The sequence below is a fragment of the Herpailurus yagouaroundi genome, unplaced genomic scaffold (assembly GCF_014898765.1).
Source record: "Herpailurus yagouaroundi ecotype Mexico unplaced genomic scaffold, PumYag 28, whole genome shotgun sequence".
Lineage (NCBI taxonomy): Eukaryota > Metazoa > Chordata > Mammalia > Carnivora > Felidae > Herpailurus > Herpailurus yagouaroundi.
The window spans coordinates 26,849,978-26,868,877 of NW_024412376.1; the positions used below are offsets into that span (position 1 = coordinate 26,849,978).

At 37.8% G+C, this 18,900-nt stretch overlaps 1 protein-coding gene across 2 annotated transcripts in view; it reads right to left on the bottom strand.

The window, feature by feature from the left end:
• The window catches only part of TMA16 (translation machinery associated 16 homolog), a 76,275-nt gene that overhangs the window by 47,218 nt on the left and 10,157 nt on the right, over positions 1-18,900 (bottom strand). The window contains exons 2-7 of one of the 2 annotated variants that reach the window (XM_040471253.1): positions 15,122-15,234; positions 8,486-8,523; positions 7,229-7,313; positions 5,926-6,074; positions 2,944-2,986; positions 535-1,759 (exon numbers count right to left, since the gene is read on the bottom strand). In XM_040471253.1, the coding sequence (XP_040327187.1) occupies positions 1,579-1,759; positions 2,944-2,986; positions 5,926-6,074; positions 7,229-7,313; positions 8,486-8,523; positions 15,122-15,234 (609 nt within the window). In that variant the 3' untranslated portion in view covers positions 535-1,578. Of the gene's footprint in view, positions 1-534; positions 1,760-2,943; positions 2,987-5,925; positions 6,075-7,228; positions 7,314-8,485; positions 8,524-15,121; positions 15,235-18,900 lie in introns of those variants that run through there. The other variant, XM_040471261.1, reaches the window with a different exon arrangement.

Consider the following 18,900-nt stretch of genomic DNA (forward strand, 5'->3'; position numbering starts at 1 on the left):
AAAAAAAAAGAGGTTAGAGTGGGAGAGAGCCAAAGCATAAGAGACTCTTAAAAACTGAGAACTGAGGGTTGATGGGGGGTGGGAGGGAGGGGAGGGTGGGTGATGGGTATTGAGGAGGGCACCTTTTGGGATGAGCACTGGGTGTTGTATGGAAACCATTTTGACAATAAATTTCATATATTGAAAAAAAAAACTGAGAACAAACTGAGGGTTGATGGGGGGTGGGAAGGAGGGGAGGGTGGGTGATGGGTATTGAGGAGGGCACCTTTTGGGATGAGCACTGGGTGTTGGATGGAAACCAATTTGACAATAAACTTCATATATTGAAAGAAAAAAAAAGATTCAGTGTTTATAGCCATTTTGAAACAAAAATGAACCCCCCCCCCAAAAAAAAAGGACACTTTCCAGTGACTAAAGAGACAGGAACTTCTCTAACCATAAAACCATACTCTTACAAAGATTACTAAAGAAAGCAAATCAGCATCAGTTGAAACACTGAAACACTGAAAATGAAATAATTGGAACTTTAAGAAGTGAAATTATGGAAATATATTTTATTTTTAATTGTCAATAGTAAAAAAAGCTGTAATATTTTAAATAAGTTGTTAACAAGACTTAATTAATGTCTAGTAAACCTCTTATAGCATCCTTTTACATTTATTTTCTTGAAAATACTCAAAGACACTTGCATTGTATCCCTTAGAAAACAGCCTAAAAGATAACTGCATTTAACAAGTCCTATAAAGAACAGCATTCTAACATTCATGTTTTTCATATTTGAAACACTGAGTTATATTATATGTCATTCAGTGTATCACTTAGAAGAATAAATAACACAATCGCAATAACTGATGCTCTGATCTTTGTTTCCACAGATAAAACCTATCAGCCTTCATGCAGGAAATATACAAACAAAAGGAGTTAACCTGCAACCACTTATCTTATTTGTTAAAAGATAACAAATTACAGTGTGGGAGACTAACATTACGAAAATAGTCACCATTTTTTTCTTTACCATTAAACTCTGGCTCAAAGATAATAAAAACAATGTACAATCCATCAGTGTGTATTTATCCTATATCACATTTTCCTTATCTTACAGGGAAAGAAAATAGATTTAATTTAAGAGGAAGATTAGTGAAACACTATTACTGAAAGACAATTTTGTTATCACCACTACTCAAGAAGTATGCACGGGACCCTTTCAGAAAACACATTGCTGTACATACCCCACAATCTGAGATTAGGTGATCCAAGGTGAACATGAAAAAAATTAAAACATTTTTTTTTTCCTTATTCAGATCACTCCCTATGCCCAGGAAAATCATGTTAAATGGATCTTAGATTGTACTTTTATTTTATTTCACTATATCTATTTTAGCAACTTAATGTAAATGGAAAGTAACACTTATTTTTAAGTGAAAATAATAACACTTTTTGAAACTGCAAATGGGAGTTTCATCATGGAAGATGATAAGCTACATGGCAAATTCTTGTATGTAGACAGTTATTTGCCATAATCAGTTCAAATATAACTACGCTTTCCATTTATTTACTTTCAACTGACATAAAGGACAATTAGGCCACTGCAGTCATTTCCTCATCTGAGTCACTGGATTCATCCTTTAGTTCCAATTCCCCTAAATCTTTGTCTACGGTTATAATAGTTTTCTTCTTGCACTTCTTGGGAACTGCATCATTAGCACAAATTTTTCTCATTTTAATGGTTGGCAATTTCTTCAGATCCAAATCCCACTCCCTAAACAAAAGAGAGTACACACAGAGGGTTGCTGGGGTGTGAGATGGGGAAACAGTCAATGTATTTAAAACTCTAAAAGCAGTAGAACAAAGTTTATGAATGTATAGTAGATTCAAATGCACTAGAAACAAACAACATGAATGCATTAGGAAAAAAAAGAGTCCCAAGAACTGAGGTGTGCTTTGTCCATATTTCTTGCATCTTCTCATTAACCTACAATAGCTATAACTGCACACAGATTCCCACATATCCAAAACTTCCAAAATGCAATTCAGGAAAATATTAGGCAGAAGTTAGAAGGAGGCTCTGTTCCATTCTTTTATTCTCCCTAACCTGAATCTTCAGTCTGGCCATATGGTTTCAAGAATCTAAAAGGTAGGAACTAAGACACCTGGGTGGCTCAGTCAGTTGAGTCTGACTTCAGTTCAAGTCATGATCTCACAGCTCAGGAGTTCCAGACCCACGTGGGGCTCTGTGCTGACAGCTCAGAGCCTGGAGCCTGTTTTGGATTCTGTGTCTCCCTCTCACTCTCTGTCCCTCCCCTGCTCACATTTTGTCTCTCTTTCTCTCAAAAATAAATAAAAATGAAAAAAATTTTTAATAAATAAAAAGTAGGACCTAGATCATACCTGGCAAATTTCCAAAATGCAGTCAGAAAAGATTTTTCTTTTCACACATGGTGGTAAATCACAGTAATTTTCAGAAACGAAAAACATGTTATTGTTACACTAGAAAACTCAATCGTTCAACTACCAGACTAACTAGTTCTTGATGACTTAACTTTTTCTCTGGGATCACTTCCCAATAACCATCCTTTCTGAAAGAACTCTGAGCCATCAAGTCTGTTGCTGTTAGGTTATCTTTTAAAAAGTATGAACTGGGGAAGAATAGTGAGAACAAGTTCTTTTAGGTATTATATTAAGGTATCTAAATTTTCTTTTAAAAATAAATAAAAGCACCATGTCACTATCATTTCGGTGTAGATCAGGTGTTTCAAAGAAACACAAGTTAGGAAAAGCCTTACTTTGATAAAACAGAAAAAGTTAAAAGAAACCCTTGAGTTTTTTTTTTTTTTTTAGCTCATTAGAGCTAAGTTCAAAGTTCTAGGTTCATAAGGGAAGAAAGTTTATGTCTCGTGTATTTTACATGCAGCTTCAAGGAGTAATAAAAAGAGACAGACTTACCTAAAAGTTTTCAGATTACCTGCATTTACAATGTCTGGAATCTCTAGGAAAGAAAATAATTTACATCCATTAATCAATGTTCTTTAAATTACAACACTTTACAGTTTCCTTGTTTATTATCTCACATACAAAAGTGACAGCAAAAACATCCAAAGCAAAACAAAATTTCAAAGCACTGCTGTAATGCTATATGAAAAGTAAGTTTTGGAAGTATAAAGGGCTTAGTTTAAGAAGGTGACTTATTCACCAGACGCACTCCCTGACACTGGAAGCAGCACTGTGGCACGCCTGAAACAACACCGGATCTGAGTTTTTGGGCTGACTCAATCACCAATACATGTTGACCTTGGCCACGTCCTGTTAATTAATGGGCTGGCTACATGGTGAACAGACTTTAGAAGGAAAGAGCAGTAGCACAGAGACCAACTGGGAGGCCGTTACAATGGTACAGCTGAAACGATGGTGGCTCGAACTAGGGAGGTGGTGACAGTAGCAGTAAAATTTATCAGACGCAAAATGTTTTTTGCTGAGGATGTGGACGGAGTGTAAAAGTGACTATGCATGGGCTTCCGACCTGAACAACTGATGCCACTGCCGGAAATACAGATCACGTGGGAGAAGAAAGTTTTGGGAGAAAAGCTGGACTTTGCTTTGGAACAGGTCAGGTCTGAGATGCCTATAAGACATTCAAGTAGAGATTTTAAGAAACCCATCTTTGATAATGCAAATCTGGAGTTCTAGGGACAAGTTAGCACTGACAGATACAAATTTTGAAATTATGGGCATGTAGACAGTATCTCAAACCGAGACAGAATGAAATCCATTAGGAATTGGTATAGACAGATAAAAAGAAGGCCCCCAAAATAGAGACCTTGGCCAATATTTAGTTTGTGAAGAGGAGTCGATTTAGGACACTAAAGTCTCAGCCAGTGACCTAGAAAGACAAGTAGGAAAGGGTCTTCTTTACCAAATGAAACGTGTGACAAGAAAATGAAATGATTGATCATATGTATCAAATGATGCAGAAAAGTTGACTGAGAATCAATCCCAGTATAGCAACTATTTGCCAGTACTGTTAGTTGAGTGGAAATGACAGCTAATTAAAGTGGGTTACAAAGAAAATGGAACATGAGGAAAAATGGAGACTACAAACATAAACAAATTTTATAGTCTGATGGTGACAACTCCATGAAAGGGAGTAGCTGAAGCTCTCCCTCAACTTCCTGTGTCAGGTACTTTGATAAATCAAACTTTATGTAACTTTTAAACAACCTGTGGAAGTAAGTATGCTATTTATTGCAATGTTTAAACTGAAGAAAACAAAGCCGCAGGAGGGGAGGATTTAAATAACTTGTCCTGTTTAATAGTAAGCTGTAAGGGTTTAAATCAGATCTATCTAGTTCTAAAACTATTTTCTGTTATTTTTTCAGTTAGGAACGCACTTCTTACAGATGATGAACTACCAACTACTTCAGGGTTTCTAGCATTACTATAGTGTAGGTGCCTGACGTTAAGCTTTTGATTGTCTAGACATCCGTATCAGACACCGTTCTCAAATAAAAGTCTTGCCAGCTGTATGACACAGCTACAGCAAAACAACTAGACGAGAAACCAGGCCGCCCCCATCTGTGAAAGTTCCCTTTCAGAAAGCCCTGGTAACCAAACACTTGAGTGACCCCACTTTTCCCTTCTCGCGCCCTCCCACTGCTGTGTTTCTAATTTGGCAATACAGAATGAACCTGTGAAACCCTTGGCATCTCACCTTAGGTCCTAATAAAGGTAGAGCCCCAGGTCCACACTCCCTCTCTCTACCTTTGTCCTCCCTGTATGTCCTGGGTTGTGCTGTGGGCCCTCTAGGACTTGTGAGTAATCTTTTTTTCCCAAAGTCCCCTGATGATTGTTACTGAGGTGCAACATGCAATCCTAATAAGAACCACAAAACCTGGTCCTACCACAACACTGGCTCCGGTTGGGGAAATGCCCATGGGGGCTCACCACAAGTACCAGGCGCCCAGGTGGGTGCTTCAGGCATGTCTAGCAGACAGCACCACTATCAATAGGCTGGGACCAACACAACAGTTATCCACAAGATACTTCCTTTAGGGTCCCACGTTTCAGTGTTATTATCACCAAAATTTAAAAATTTAATTTGCTATTATTTCGTTCATACTATGCTTTTTAAGTAAATCCATGTACCATAAATGCAATCATAACATGGCTAGGAATGGAATGTGAATGAAGGAATGTGTACAGGACCATAGCAAACTTAAGAATATATGATCAAATCTAAAAGGGACAGCTGTTACTCCACTATAGTGGATTATGCTGCCAGGCCATTTGCATTTTTTAAAAAGAAGCCAGAAATCTACATTTTTCATGTGCAATCACCAGGTTTTTTTCTATAATGGCAATTAATAAGTCAATCAAATGCCATCTGCAGGCCATGTTGCCTCTGTGTCATCACCGTTTGTGGGCCTTGCAAGCCTTAAGTACCCTCACTTAAGTGCTTTTCTTCTGAAAATGTTAGTAAACTAGTAACACAGAAATGCCACAATGAATGAATGAATGTTTGATTTTACAGTTTTTCAAGTATGACTACAACCCATAAAGGTTGGTCCTGTAAGAATTACAAAGACGGGGAGGGCACAGCACCCACTCTAAAGGAACACAGATGTAGTTGGAGATGGGCAAGTAATAACTCCACAATAAAGCAAATTAGGTATGTGCCAGAGGGAGAGGGAAGCTTTATTGTCACAGTAGAAAGATACGATGTCACTGTCACAAGTGACAGTTTTGAGAATGTAAGGAAAAAAATGAAGTAAAAAATTGTTTGATATACTCACAAAAGAAAGGAAATCAGAGGAAGAAATTCAAAACAAACTAAATAAACAGAATTTTTAAAAGTAAGCATTTGAAATGAATTACAAATCTGATATGGCTATGTATTTTAGAGAGAAAAAAATAAAATCACAGAAAACACACCAAGACCATATCCTTCATACTGCTGCCGCTCACGCTCCATTGTCTGCTTGATGACTGTCTCCCGGGAACAGTGCCGCCTTCCCTGCCTGTCTTTGATGCTGTTATGTAATTCAATCTGCTCTAGTTCACTGCTGAATCGATTTAAATACCTGAGAAATGAGAAAGCAACCTGAATTACAAGTCTGTACATTTGGCTGACATTACTTCATTTAAAATATAAACCCCAGGCTTCACCCTGGGGTTTTTATATTCTTCTGAGTTCCTCGAGTCCTCAGACTTCAGACCTTTCCTGGATAACCCAACCATTTCTGAAATTTCAGCAACCAAATCACTGCCTGCTATTCCAAGTATCTGCTAAACTCCAGATCCTCATATTCAACCACCTCCTGGACATCTCCATTTGGATGTCCCATGGAGGCTTAACACATCAAAAGTGAACTTATGTTCACCCCAGTCCCCCTCATCCCCCACCAAACCTGTTCCATCTTTGGCTCTCTACCTCAGGAAACAGTATAGCCATCCACCCAGTTGGCCAAGTGAACAATGTACGTGTCCTCCTTGATGCTACTCTCTCCCTTTTATGCCACATCTAAGTTTTCACTAAAGAGCGAGACTTTCTACCTTCTTTAATTTCTCCAGAGTCTTCATTTCTCTTCACCATACTGCTACTAATGATGCAGAGACCACCATCATCTCTTGCCTGGATTGCTTCATGAGCCTCTCAACAGTGTCCTGGCCAAAACCATGCCCCTTCAGGCTATCCATCCTCATTCTCACTACTGTGATATTTCTAAAGTTTAAATATGACCATCTCAGGTGCCTGCTGTAAAAAGCTTCCTGTGGCTCCCAATGTCCTTCGATAAAGTCCAAACTTACAATGATACTTGAGGTCCTTAATTAGCTGTACTTGTCACAATGCCCTCTTTGAACCTGTTAACAAATGTCTGGCAGATCACTACATATGTCACTCTTACCTGTGATTCTCTCTGCCTAAAGGCTCTTCAGCTAACTTACCTCAACCTGCTAACTCTTACTCTTCAGGTGTCAGTTTAGACAATATTTCCATTAGGAAGCCTTTCCTGACCCCCAAGAACTAACTGGGTGGGTTAACTAACACACCCACGCTCAGAAAGGTTACAAACCTACTAGAGTGGCTAAGCCAGGGTGTGAATCTTAAAGCCTTTCAGATAACAAAGTCCGTTTACTCCTCTATAAATCCAGAATAGAACTCTGTCTCTTGAAGAACCAGGTTGAACAAGTCCCTCTTTTCTGACCTTTTGCTCATAACATGCCCAGTGTTTACCTTTCAATTAATTCACAAGCATCTTTCTTTGAATATCCTGCTTTTTGGGGATCAAGATGACTTTGAAACCACTGGAGTTTTTCACCTGTAACAACAGGTACCAAGATCATTCAACACCGTAAGTTATCACTTATGCAATGAGTATTCATTATAATTTTCAACATCACTGTGTTTAAAATAGTATCAAAATTTATTTCAATGTTAAATACAAAGGCTTGTGTGGGCTCAAAGCTAATTAAACCAGTCTGTCAGAAATCAGATTGTCACATTTTAATTTGGGGAAGAGACAGGGGTGGAAGAGATGCTTTTCTGTGTATTTCTTGTCCAGTAAGGATAAAAAATTCTTTTTTTAAAAGAATAACAGAACATGAAGTTCTAAGTATTTCAAAAGCAAAGGACAGAACTTTTCTAAAATAATGAAACAAACCTGATTAGATTAATGGTGAAGATGGTCGTTGCTGAACATTTAATAAGCATCAGGCTCTATGTCAAGAGCTTTACAATCCTATGAGGATCAGTACATTATTATCCCTACTCACAGATGAGAATAAGTAACCTGTCCAGGGCCTCAAAGTCAGTAAATATATTAACCATACAAGAGCTGCCAGACACTGTGCAAAGAGTGACCAACATCATCAACGAGCTAACAAACCTCACCCTAAATCTGACGATCAGGGTCATATTCAGTTAGATTTCTCAAAATTACAGATCAAGAAATGACCCTACCCCAGATATGGATGACCTAGTTAGAAATACTATTCTATTAACTGAGAAAGCATTGGAGAGAAGTGTTCAAATAAAGCCTAAGAGTCACTATTTTTAAGTCAGGCTAATAAAGTAAAAATTTACTGGCAATAAATATGACCAAAAAAAAAAGATTATGACACTGTGATACAGACTGAGGATGCGCATATCCACATCAGTATCCACATCATTAAATATAAGCTGCTGTTTCCAAAATACTTAGGCCATAATCCTTCCTAATTCTAATCATTAGGGAGTAGAATTAAACTTCAGAGATAGATAGATATAGGTAGGTAAACATAAACTAAATAGTTTCTGAAAAAACTGAGTAGATATTATTAACGCTTTCTAAGAGCTAATGATTGATTTTACTTTGTTGGGTTTTAATTAAATCTGGTAAAAAAAAATTCACTTAGATAAAAATAGTATTTGCCTAGAAGAATCAAAAAAATAGGCATATAGCAGAATTTCACTATCCTCTAGCCAGAGTGTCAAATAAGTAAATCTACTTACCAATAAGGTTGAGACGCAATGCCTTTTCATTCTTCAATCTTGGGGAAAAAAAGGTGCATAATGTGTTAGAAAATTTCCAAAGCAAGTTTTAAAAATCTGTCAAAAACAAACAAAAAAACTGCCCACAGAACCTTAATTCAAGGATCATTCTTTGATACATATGAAATTAATTCTGATAGTGCGAAAACACTGAACATCATGCTTTTCTTTTAAATCGCTGGAACACAATGTTACTAGAAACTTTTCTTTAGCTCTTCAATGACTAACGACCAAAGGACACCTATAGAACAAATCACCTTTGAAAACACACAAAAAAAGGCTTGATTGGATTACGAATGTTCAGGTGGATAATACTTGTGCACAAAAGAGTAATAATGAATACCTTCTAGAAGACGGAATGCAGGCACCAAGGCTAAAATGCCTTACTGTCACCTTTTAAACTTCAACAAGAATAAAACAGAATGTTTACTTTTCATAATTTGCAAAGAATTATAACAAAGAACTCATCTATTCTCAGAAAACAGTATGGGTAATACATGATCCCACGATTGTTGGTATTCTAAATACTAATTCATTCAGATGAGACCTTTGGATAGCTAGTTTTTGCCACATTTTGTGCTACCCACCAGAGATACAGCAATGAACAAAAAACTACTGTCCCTGCCCTAACAAAGCAGACCGGATTTATCCTCCCACTTTAAACAATGAGAAAATTGGAGAAATAAAATGAAGCCTTTTTTCAAAAAAAAAAAAAAAAATTTAAGTACAAGGGCACCTGGGTGGCTCAGTAGGTTGAGCATCTAATTCTTGATTGCAGCTCAGGTCATGATCTCACAGTACCTGAGTTTGAACCCCCATGCCAGGCTCTGTGCTGACAGTGTGGAGCCTGCTTGGGATTCTCTCTCCCTCACTCGTGTGCATGCGCACACAGGTGCGCGCTCTCTCTCTCTCTCTCTCTCTCTCTCTGCCCCTTCCCAGCTCCAGCTCTCTCTCTGACCCTCCCCCACTCACGTATTCTCTCTCTCTCTCTCAAAATAAATAAATAAACATTAAAAAAAACTTTAGGCACAGAACAGATTAAAATATACATAATACAAAAAACTAACAAAGGAAGACAACCCAATACCAAAGAGGGCCAAAGATTTTAACAGATTTTTAATCAAATCAAAGACAAATGACCAACGATCACATAAAAAGATACTTAATATCATCTAGTCATCAATACGTACAAAATTAAATCATACTGGGATACTATTATACAACTACCAGAATGGTTAAAATATTTTTAAAAAACTGATAATACAACATGTGTAAGAGGATATGGAGAGAATGTAACTCTTACACACTGGTGGTGAAAATATAAAATACTATCACTTTGGAAAAAGCAATTTCTTACACACTTAAACGTGATACCTATAATATGACCAGCAGTTCTTATAACTTATTTCATATAAACTTAATTTCTTATATACTTTAACATACGTTCACCACATGACCCAGAAATTCCAGTTCTAGGAACTGAAAGAAAAATGAAAACAAATGCCCAAACACTGTACATGAATGTTCATGGCAGCTTTATTTATAATATCAGAGGCTGGCAAATTTTTTCTTAAATGGCCAGAGAATAACAGGTTAGGCTCTGTGGGCCATGTGGTCAGTTTCTGTCACAACTACTTATTTCTGCCATTTTAGCCTGAAAGCAGCCACAAATAATACAAAAGGAATGGGCACAGCTGTTTTCCAATAAAACTTTTTAATAAAAACAGATCGCTGGACCCGTACTTTGCAGAACCTGATAATAGCCCAGTACTGTAAATAATCCAAATGAACACCAAAAGGTGAATGAATAAACAAACTGCATTTCCAAACAATGGAATACTACTCAGTAATAAAAAAGAAAGACAATATATGTAATTACATGGGAAAATTTGATAAACAATAGCTGGCACAAAAAATTACAATCATTTCATTTATATGAAACAACAGGAAAGACAAATCTCACCCATCAAAATAAAGAGCAAATCAATGGTCCCCCAAGTCTAGGGTACAGGGTGAGGATGGGCTGAGCAATACACAAGGGAATCCTCTGGAAGAATGAAAATGCATATACACTAATCATGGTGATTACACCAATGTACTGTCAAAAACTCAAATCTGTACAATGAAGATATGGCTATTTTACTGAATGTTATTTATACTTCAAAGTTGATTTTAAAAAATAAAGAATACTTCAAGGGCACCTAGTTGACCAGTCAGTTAAGCGTCTCAACTTCGGCTCAGGTCATGATCTTGCAGTTCATGAGTTCAAACCCCACATTGGGCTCTGTGCTGACAGCTAAGGGCCTGGAGCCTGCTTCAGATTCTGTGTCTCCCTCTCTCTGCCCCTCCCCCACTCACACTGTATCTCTGTCTCTCTCTTTCTCTCAAAAATAAACATTAAAAAAATTGTAAACAGAAAAATAAAAATAATACTTCATAACAAGAAAAGAGAAAAATTCATTCCTTTCAAATAAGCCTAGAGGAAAGAATCTAGTTAGAAGTCAGGTTGCTGAGCGCCTGGGTGGCTCAGTTGGTTGAGTGACCGACTTCGGCTCAGGTCATGATCTCAGGGTTTGGAAGTATGAGCCCCGCATCAGGCTCTGTGCTGACAGCTCAGAGCCTGAAGCCTGCTTCAGATTCTGTGTCTACCTCGCTCTCTGCCCCTCCCCCACTCATGTTCTGTCTCTCTCTGTCTCAGAAATAAATAAACATTAAAAACATTTGTATTAAAAAGAAGTCAGGTTGCAATAATTCTGAACGAACTAAATGGAGGCCTGAACTAGAGTGGTATCGGTTGGGATACAGAAAAGTGGAGAGATTTGAGATTAATTCTCAAAAGTAGTTGTTTCCTAGATTTTTACTTATTAGGCTTAGTTTCTCTGTTAATTTTCCATACTAAGTCATTTTCTTTTGGTATGTAGAGTTCTTTGCTGGTTACTCTGCAGGAAAAGACATGACAGTATACACCAACAAAATATCGCTAAGCTCAAAATCATAAAATAAAGCTAAAATCATGACACAGAATAGCCATTTGCTGTCCGTAATTGTGCATCATTTGCAATGTACTAGTCTGCAAACCATACTAGTTTCTTTTAATACAAACAGAAGCAATATTGCAAACAGTCTTAAATCAGAGCATTCAAATACTGAAGAAGAACATGTTTGAGTTCTCAGCTGTTGCTATTCACTCCTATAGTATCTTTAAGTAATCAGAGTCTATCAATAAAAGTCAAGGTGACCAACTTGGTCTGGTTTTCTATCCTTCTACCACTAGTCAAAGGCAATGCAACATAACAGATATCCTCCCTGATCTTCCCCTCACTTGTCATTCTCTCTAAAAAGAAACCTTAGGAAGCAGTACAAAGAATCCTCAGTTCTGTATAAAAGTACAGAGACTGGAACTGTAGCTGCCTTTGTTCCTCAGAAAACCAAATATCTTAGTAGGCAGATAGTTAACAAAAGGTGATAGTATCTAAAATGGTCCCCACTGATTCTTGTGTCTTGATATTCACGTCCTTCAGTGTGGATGGCTAGACCTAGTGACTTCTAACAAATAAAATAGCACAATGGATGTCACTCTGACTGTCTTCCATCCTGGCCACCCTCTCTTGTTCTATCTCAGAGCCTTTTCTCTGTTGGAACCAAGCTACCATGCTGTGAGTAGCCCGTGGAGAGGCTCATGTGGCAAGGAACTGATGCTTCCGGCCAATAGGCAGCCATGCATGACTTGAGATCTGTCAACAGCCACGGGAGTAAGCTTGGAAGCAAAACGTCTCCCTATGAAGCTCTGGGATGAATGTAGCCCCAGTCAACATTTTGACTGTAGCCTTGTGAGAGACTGAGTCAGAAGCATTCAGTTAAGTGACACTGGAATTCTTGACCGAGAAACTGTTTTAAGCTGCTAAAATGGCATATAATTTCTCATGCAGCAAAAGGTATTTAAAGCAGTATTTGATAACTGTTATTCATTACTCAGAAGCCACGGGCACCTGCACTTCAAGTTAAGTCTTACTGGTACCTTTTCTATCATCTTGCATACAGTTTGTCCCAAGAGTCTGAGTATCTTCCACCAACCATCTCTCCAAAATATACAACTCAGCCTTTCTGTCTTGCTGGACGTACTACTCTAGTGCAGGTAGATCAGCAGTATTTTCGGATAATATTTGTGATCATGCCATTTAAATTAAATATAACTCGGGGCGCCTGGGTGGCGCAGTCGGTTAAGCGTCCGACTTCAGCCAGGTCACGATCTCGCGCTCCGTGAGTTCGAGCCCCGCGTCGGCCTCTGGGCTGATGGCTCAGAGCCTGGAGCCTGTTTCCGATTCTGTGTCTCCCTCTCTCTCTGCCCCTCCCCCGTTCATGCTCTGTCTCTCTCTGTCCCCAAAATAAATAAACGTTGAAAAAAAAAAATTAAATATAACTCATGGTCAATGATGCTGCTACTCGAAAAAAACGGACATCTATGACAGGAGTAAGCCTGTTTCATAAAATACATTAGACACTAATAAAACTGTACATTTGTTTGCTTCTGGAGCCATTAATGGTTACAATGGTGACTTCTTTAAAATAAGTGAGAAAAACCTGTTTAGAACGCTGTCCAAGCAGAAAAAATTAAGTATTACCTTTCAACTCTGTGCTATAAAAATGGAGCTTTGGCCAATAATGGAACCTCCTTGGATAGAATAAGTTATATAGCAAGTAGCATGTTGTTCAGTTTTAGCCTTCTATAATTCTTTTATGTTGATTCTGTAAATCAATGCATAAAATCCTGAATACAACTGAAAACATACAAAGATTCTAGGCTCACTAAGCTCACTTCAGTGAACTGAAGAACTTAGCCAAATTCTAAAGCAGTATTTGCTAAAATATTGCATGTATACCATCGGTACTACATAAGCTGATTTTTAAGTTTCTTATGGACACAGAATTAAATCATCTTCAAGCAAGCTACTTTTTTTCCTCATTGTCTTTTGATCCTAATTACATTACAAAGAAAACTAAAAAAAAAAAAAAAAGAAAAAAGAAAACTTAGTTCAATATTAGTTTATTTTACAAGTCTTACAACCTTTGCCAAATCTTTCCACCAAGGATAAAGCAAGCATGCCTCAGGCTCAGACCATACAGGGAAGGCAACAGTATCTACTTGGTTTTAATACAGATCAAATGTCTCCTTGAAGAAAAAAAAAAAAAAAATGTAAGGAAAAAGGTTCCAAAAGAATATTAAGTTAATAATACTATAGGTTAGTGGTTCTCATAGTGTAGTCCTGAACCAGCAGCAATAGCATCAACATTACCTGGAAGCTTGTTAGAAATGTAAAATCCTGGCACTGCCCCAGACCTTCTGACGTAAAATTCCAGGGGTGGGAACAAACCATTTTAATATGCCCTACGGGGGTATCTCATGTTCACTTAAGTTTGTGAAATACTAGAATAGATGGTAAAAGGACTGCAAAATCACAAAAGTGGTAATTATGTCAAAAGACATAGCAAAATTGATGAAAGTGACATTAAATACTTTAAGTTTGAAAAGTACTGTTTGAAAGCAATACTGCTATCATAATAACCTTTATGAAAAGAAAAAGAAAAATTTGATTATACTATCACAGCACTTGTCTATTCTCTTCCAGAAAACTTCTAGCCAAATCACTGTGAACAGTTAACTTTTACTAAATATGCCTTTAGGTCTTGGGTAAGGAATTAATACATAACAATGAACATGCTGGCTTCTATCAGCTAGTATGGAAATGTATCTACCATTTATTAAAATGGTAAGGCCATTTAAAAATAGCCAAAATGATGACTTTTGTGTTTGTAACTTCATTTTATTTTTATTTTTATTTTTTTTTTAATTTTTTTTTTCAACATTTATTTATTTTTGGGACAGAGAGAGACAGAGCATGAACGGGGGAGGGGCAGAGAGAGAGGGAGACACAGAATCCGAAACAGGCTCCAGGCTCTGAGCCATCAGCCCAGAGCCTGACGCGGGGCTCGAACTCACGGACCGCGAGATCGTGACCTGGCTGAAGTCGGACGCTCAACCGACTGCGCCACCCAGGCGCCCCTGTAACTTCATTTTAAATTATTTATTTGTTTCTACAGCAGTTCCTGGGGATGCTTACAGGCCAAAGATGGAGGGTAGGGGCGAATTGGCAAATTATAAAATGTAGGCTGCTAACGAGAGAAGGGAGACTAAGGGAAAGGAAATGGAAAAGAAAGGGCATTACATATGCATTCTGTATTCCTAAGAAGAAAATTTTCCTATGAATTGCTCACATCAAGAATACAAACCAACTTCCAAAATGGCATACGGACCTATGAAAATCTACTTTTCCATAAAAGCAGAGGATACTAACAAAACTTATTGAAATCAACTTTTTCAGAAGTATGAAAATTAAACAAAGGCTTGCAAGAATCCAAGGAGTATTCTCAAGAAAAATAAGCCCAGTCTCAGTAAGAAAATAACAACAAATCTGTTTTTTCAGTGCATAGAACATACTTAACATCTATTAAAGAAAGAACAAGGGAATATTGATGAAAGATAAAAGTATAAATGAGCTTTACACCAATGCATAATATAAATGATAAAAAGATACTTACTTTTCCTTTTTTTCTTGTTTATGGGCTTCTCTTGTAATTTGAGCTGCTTTTCTACTATATGGATGGATGACCTTTTTTTCCCATCCTACAAGTTTTCCCTTTAGGGCTTTAGGCTACAATGTAGGAAAACATATTACATACATAGTCAGATATATGTGATTTCTGTCCAAAAAAATTTTTTTTGAAAGTAATATAACAGAAGTATTGTAAGCCAAAAACACTATAAAAAAAAAGGTGCAGAAAGTGTCAATAAACCCAGCTCCTCAACTGTTCCATCTTCAAAGTATGTAAGAAAATCCAGATAGGGAGGAGAAACAGTTAAACACGTGTGTTAGTTACAGTTAAGAAAGTTAAGGAGGTAGAAGGAACATAAGATGTTCATGGGAGGCTGAGTGTAGAAGTTGTTCATGGAACAAAGTGGGCACTGAATCAAGCAAAATCAAAGTTGGATTCATAGAAAGAGAAGAATAGAGGAAATAATAGAAGCCATCTCAAAATCAGCACATCAAAAAGAACAAATTACTTTCCCATTCAAACCTTATGCCAGTTTAACTAGGTCACAATTCATTCAGTCCACTGAACTAGACATGTCAGTAATTCTTTATTCCCACATAATTCTCCATCTTATCACACCTGTTACCATTTTGGAGTTGGCTTCCTATAACAACAGAAGCCCAAAATAATAATGGTGTATGTAACCCAACAAAGTTTGGTTCTCTCATGTAAAAAGTAGGAGCTGGAGACTCCACTCCACAAAGTCCTCAGAGATCCAGGCTCCTTCCATTTTGTTATCTACTATCCTTAGGCCCCTATATATCCACACAGTTCAAGATGACTTAATACCAAGTCTAAATTCTAGACAGTGAAAAGTAGAAAAGAAAATCAAAAGGCATATGCCTTTCCTTTAAGAGCAAGATCTCGGAAGCTGCAGTCTTCTGTTTATACCCCATTGACCAAAATTTAATTGGTGGCTTATATAAAGGTGAGTAGTATATATAGTTGTTATTCTCAGGAAGAAAAAAAAAAACAAAAAAAACACATGATTACAATAGAAAAAGAGCCTATTTGGCGACAGTTGACAGTCTCTAATATACCGAAGCCTGGAAAAGTCAAGTGTTCCTAGAATCTTCTCTTCAAAACTATTGTCATTGCCTTAAATCAGCCTCGTGATCTTTCATGATTAGGGTGGCCTTTAGATTCTCACTGCTAGTTCTTTTTTCATGGAAGTCATACAGCTTATTTTTCTACAACATTAATCTAGTAAAGTCCCTCCCCCTGCTAACAAACTCACAGTTAGGTCCCAAGTCCTTAATGTGGAAAACAATCTACCCCCACCCTAATTCTCCAGCATTATTTCTCATTCTTCAAAACATCCTTCACCCCATTCTTACTGAACTTCTCCCCCATTCCCAGAATACACCTTGCTGTTTCATAACTTCTGGAAGCTGCACTTGTTACCTCTGCCTGCAAAATCTTTTCCTTTCTGTTCTTTCATAAATTACAACTCAAAGTCTTCACTTGTAAAACTTTTCGCAGAATTAATTAAAATGACCACCAATTCCTCATTCACACATGTATTCATTCCTTCAACAATACTGAAATACACAACAAATATTTACTGCTCACTTCTTGATAAACCTGAGCAGCGAAGACAGCTCCAACTGTGAAACCCAGAATGGCATGGGAAGGTTGTTACAGGTATAGGAGAATAAGGTGAAACCATCATAAAACAGTACAAACATGCTTTATTTTATTGTGCTTCACAGATATTGTGAGGGTTTTGATTTGTTTACAAACTGAAGGTTTGTGGCAAACTTGCATGAATTAAGCAAGTCTATTATTGACATTTTTCTATCAGCATTTGCTCACTTCATGTCTCGATGTCACAATTTCGGTAATTCTTGCAATATTTCAAACTTTATCATCATATTTGTTATGGTGATCTGTGATCAGTAATCTTTAAAGTTACTCTTGTAATTGTTTTGGGGCACCATGAATATGCCTATATAAAACAGCAAACATGAATTGTGTGTGTTCTGACTGTTCTCACTCACCAACCATTCCCCTTTCTCCTTCTCTTCAGGTCTATTTCCTGAGACACAACAATACAGAAATTAGGCCAATGACTAGCCCCACAATGGCTGCTAAGTGTTCACGTGAAAGGAAAAGTCATGCATCTCCCACTTTAAATCAAAAGCTAGAAACAATTAAGCTTGGTGAAGAAGGCGTGTCCAAAGCTGAGACAGGCCAAAAACCTAGGCCTCTTGTGCCAGTTAGCCAAGTTGTGAATGCAAAGGAAAAGTTCTTGAAGGAAGTTAAAAGTGCTACTCCAGTGAGCACACAAATGATAATAAAGCAAAACAGCCTTAATGCTGAGAAACAGAAAGTTTTCAGTGGTCTGGAGAGATCAAACCAGCCACATTTCCTTGAGCCAGAGCCAAAGCCAAATCCGGAGAAAGTCCCACCTCTCTTCAATTCTACGAAGGCCGAGAGAGGTGAGGAAGCCGGGGAAGAAAAGTGTAAATTGGCAAAGGTTGGTTCATGAGGTTTAAGGAAAGAAGCTATCTCCATAACATTAAAGTGTGAAGTAAAGCAGCAAGTGATGTAGAACCTGCAGCAGTTATCCAGAAGATCTAGGTAAGATAATTAATGAAGGTGGCTATGCTAAACAAAATTTGTGTAGACTTTTAATGTACACAAAGCAGCCCTCTACTGGAAGATGCCATCTAGGACTTTCACAGCTAGAAAGAAGTCAATGCCTGGCCTCAAAGCTTCAAAAGACAGACTGCCTCTCTTGTTAGGAGTTAATGCAGCTGGTAACTTTAAGCTAAAGTCAATGTTCAGTTACCATTTCCAAAATCCTAGGGCCCTTAAGAATTATGGGCCCTCGGGGCGCCTGGGTGGCTCAGTCGGTTAAGCGTCCGACTTCAGCTCAGGTCACGATCTCGCGGTCCGTGAGTTCGAGCCCCGCGTCAGGCTCTGGGCTGATGGCTCGGAGCCTGGAGCCCGCTTCTGATTCTGTGTCTCCCTCTCTCTCTGCCCCTCCCCCATTCATGCTCTGTCTCTCTCTGTCCCCAAAATAAATAAACATTAAAAAAATTAAAAAAAAAAAAAAAGAATTATGGGCCCTCTACTCTGCCTATGCTTTATAAATGGAACCATGAAGTTTGGTTGATAGCATGTCTGTTTACAACATGGTTTACTGAATATTTTAAGCCCAAGGTTGAGACCTATTCCTAAGAAAAAAAGATTCATTTAAAATGGCTGCTCATTGACAATGCACCTGGTTGCCCAAGAGCTCTGATGGAGACAATGAGATTGTTGTTTTCATGCCTGCTAACACAGCATCCATTCTATGGCTCATGAATCATGGAGTGATTTTGACATTCAAGTCTAATTATTTAAGAAATACATTTTATAAGGCTATAACTGCCATAGTGATTCCTCTGATGAATGTGGGCAAAATACTGAAAGCCTTCAGAAAAGGATTCACCATTCTAGATACCATGAAGTACATTCATGATTCATGGGAAGAGGTCAAAATATAACATGAATAGGAATTTGGAAGAAGTTGATTCCAACCCTCCTGAACGACTTCAAGGGGTTCAAGACTTCAGTGGAAGCAAGTGCAGATGTGATGGAAACAGCAAGAGAACAGAATTAGAAGTGGAACCTCAAGATGTGACTGAATTGCTGCAATCTCATAATAAAACTTGAACGGTTAAGGAGCTTCTCCTTACAGATGAACAAAGAGAGATGGAATCTACTTTTGGTAAAGA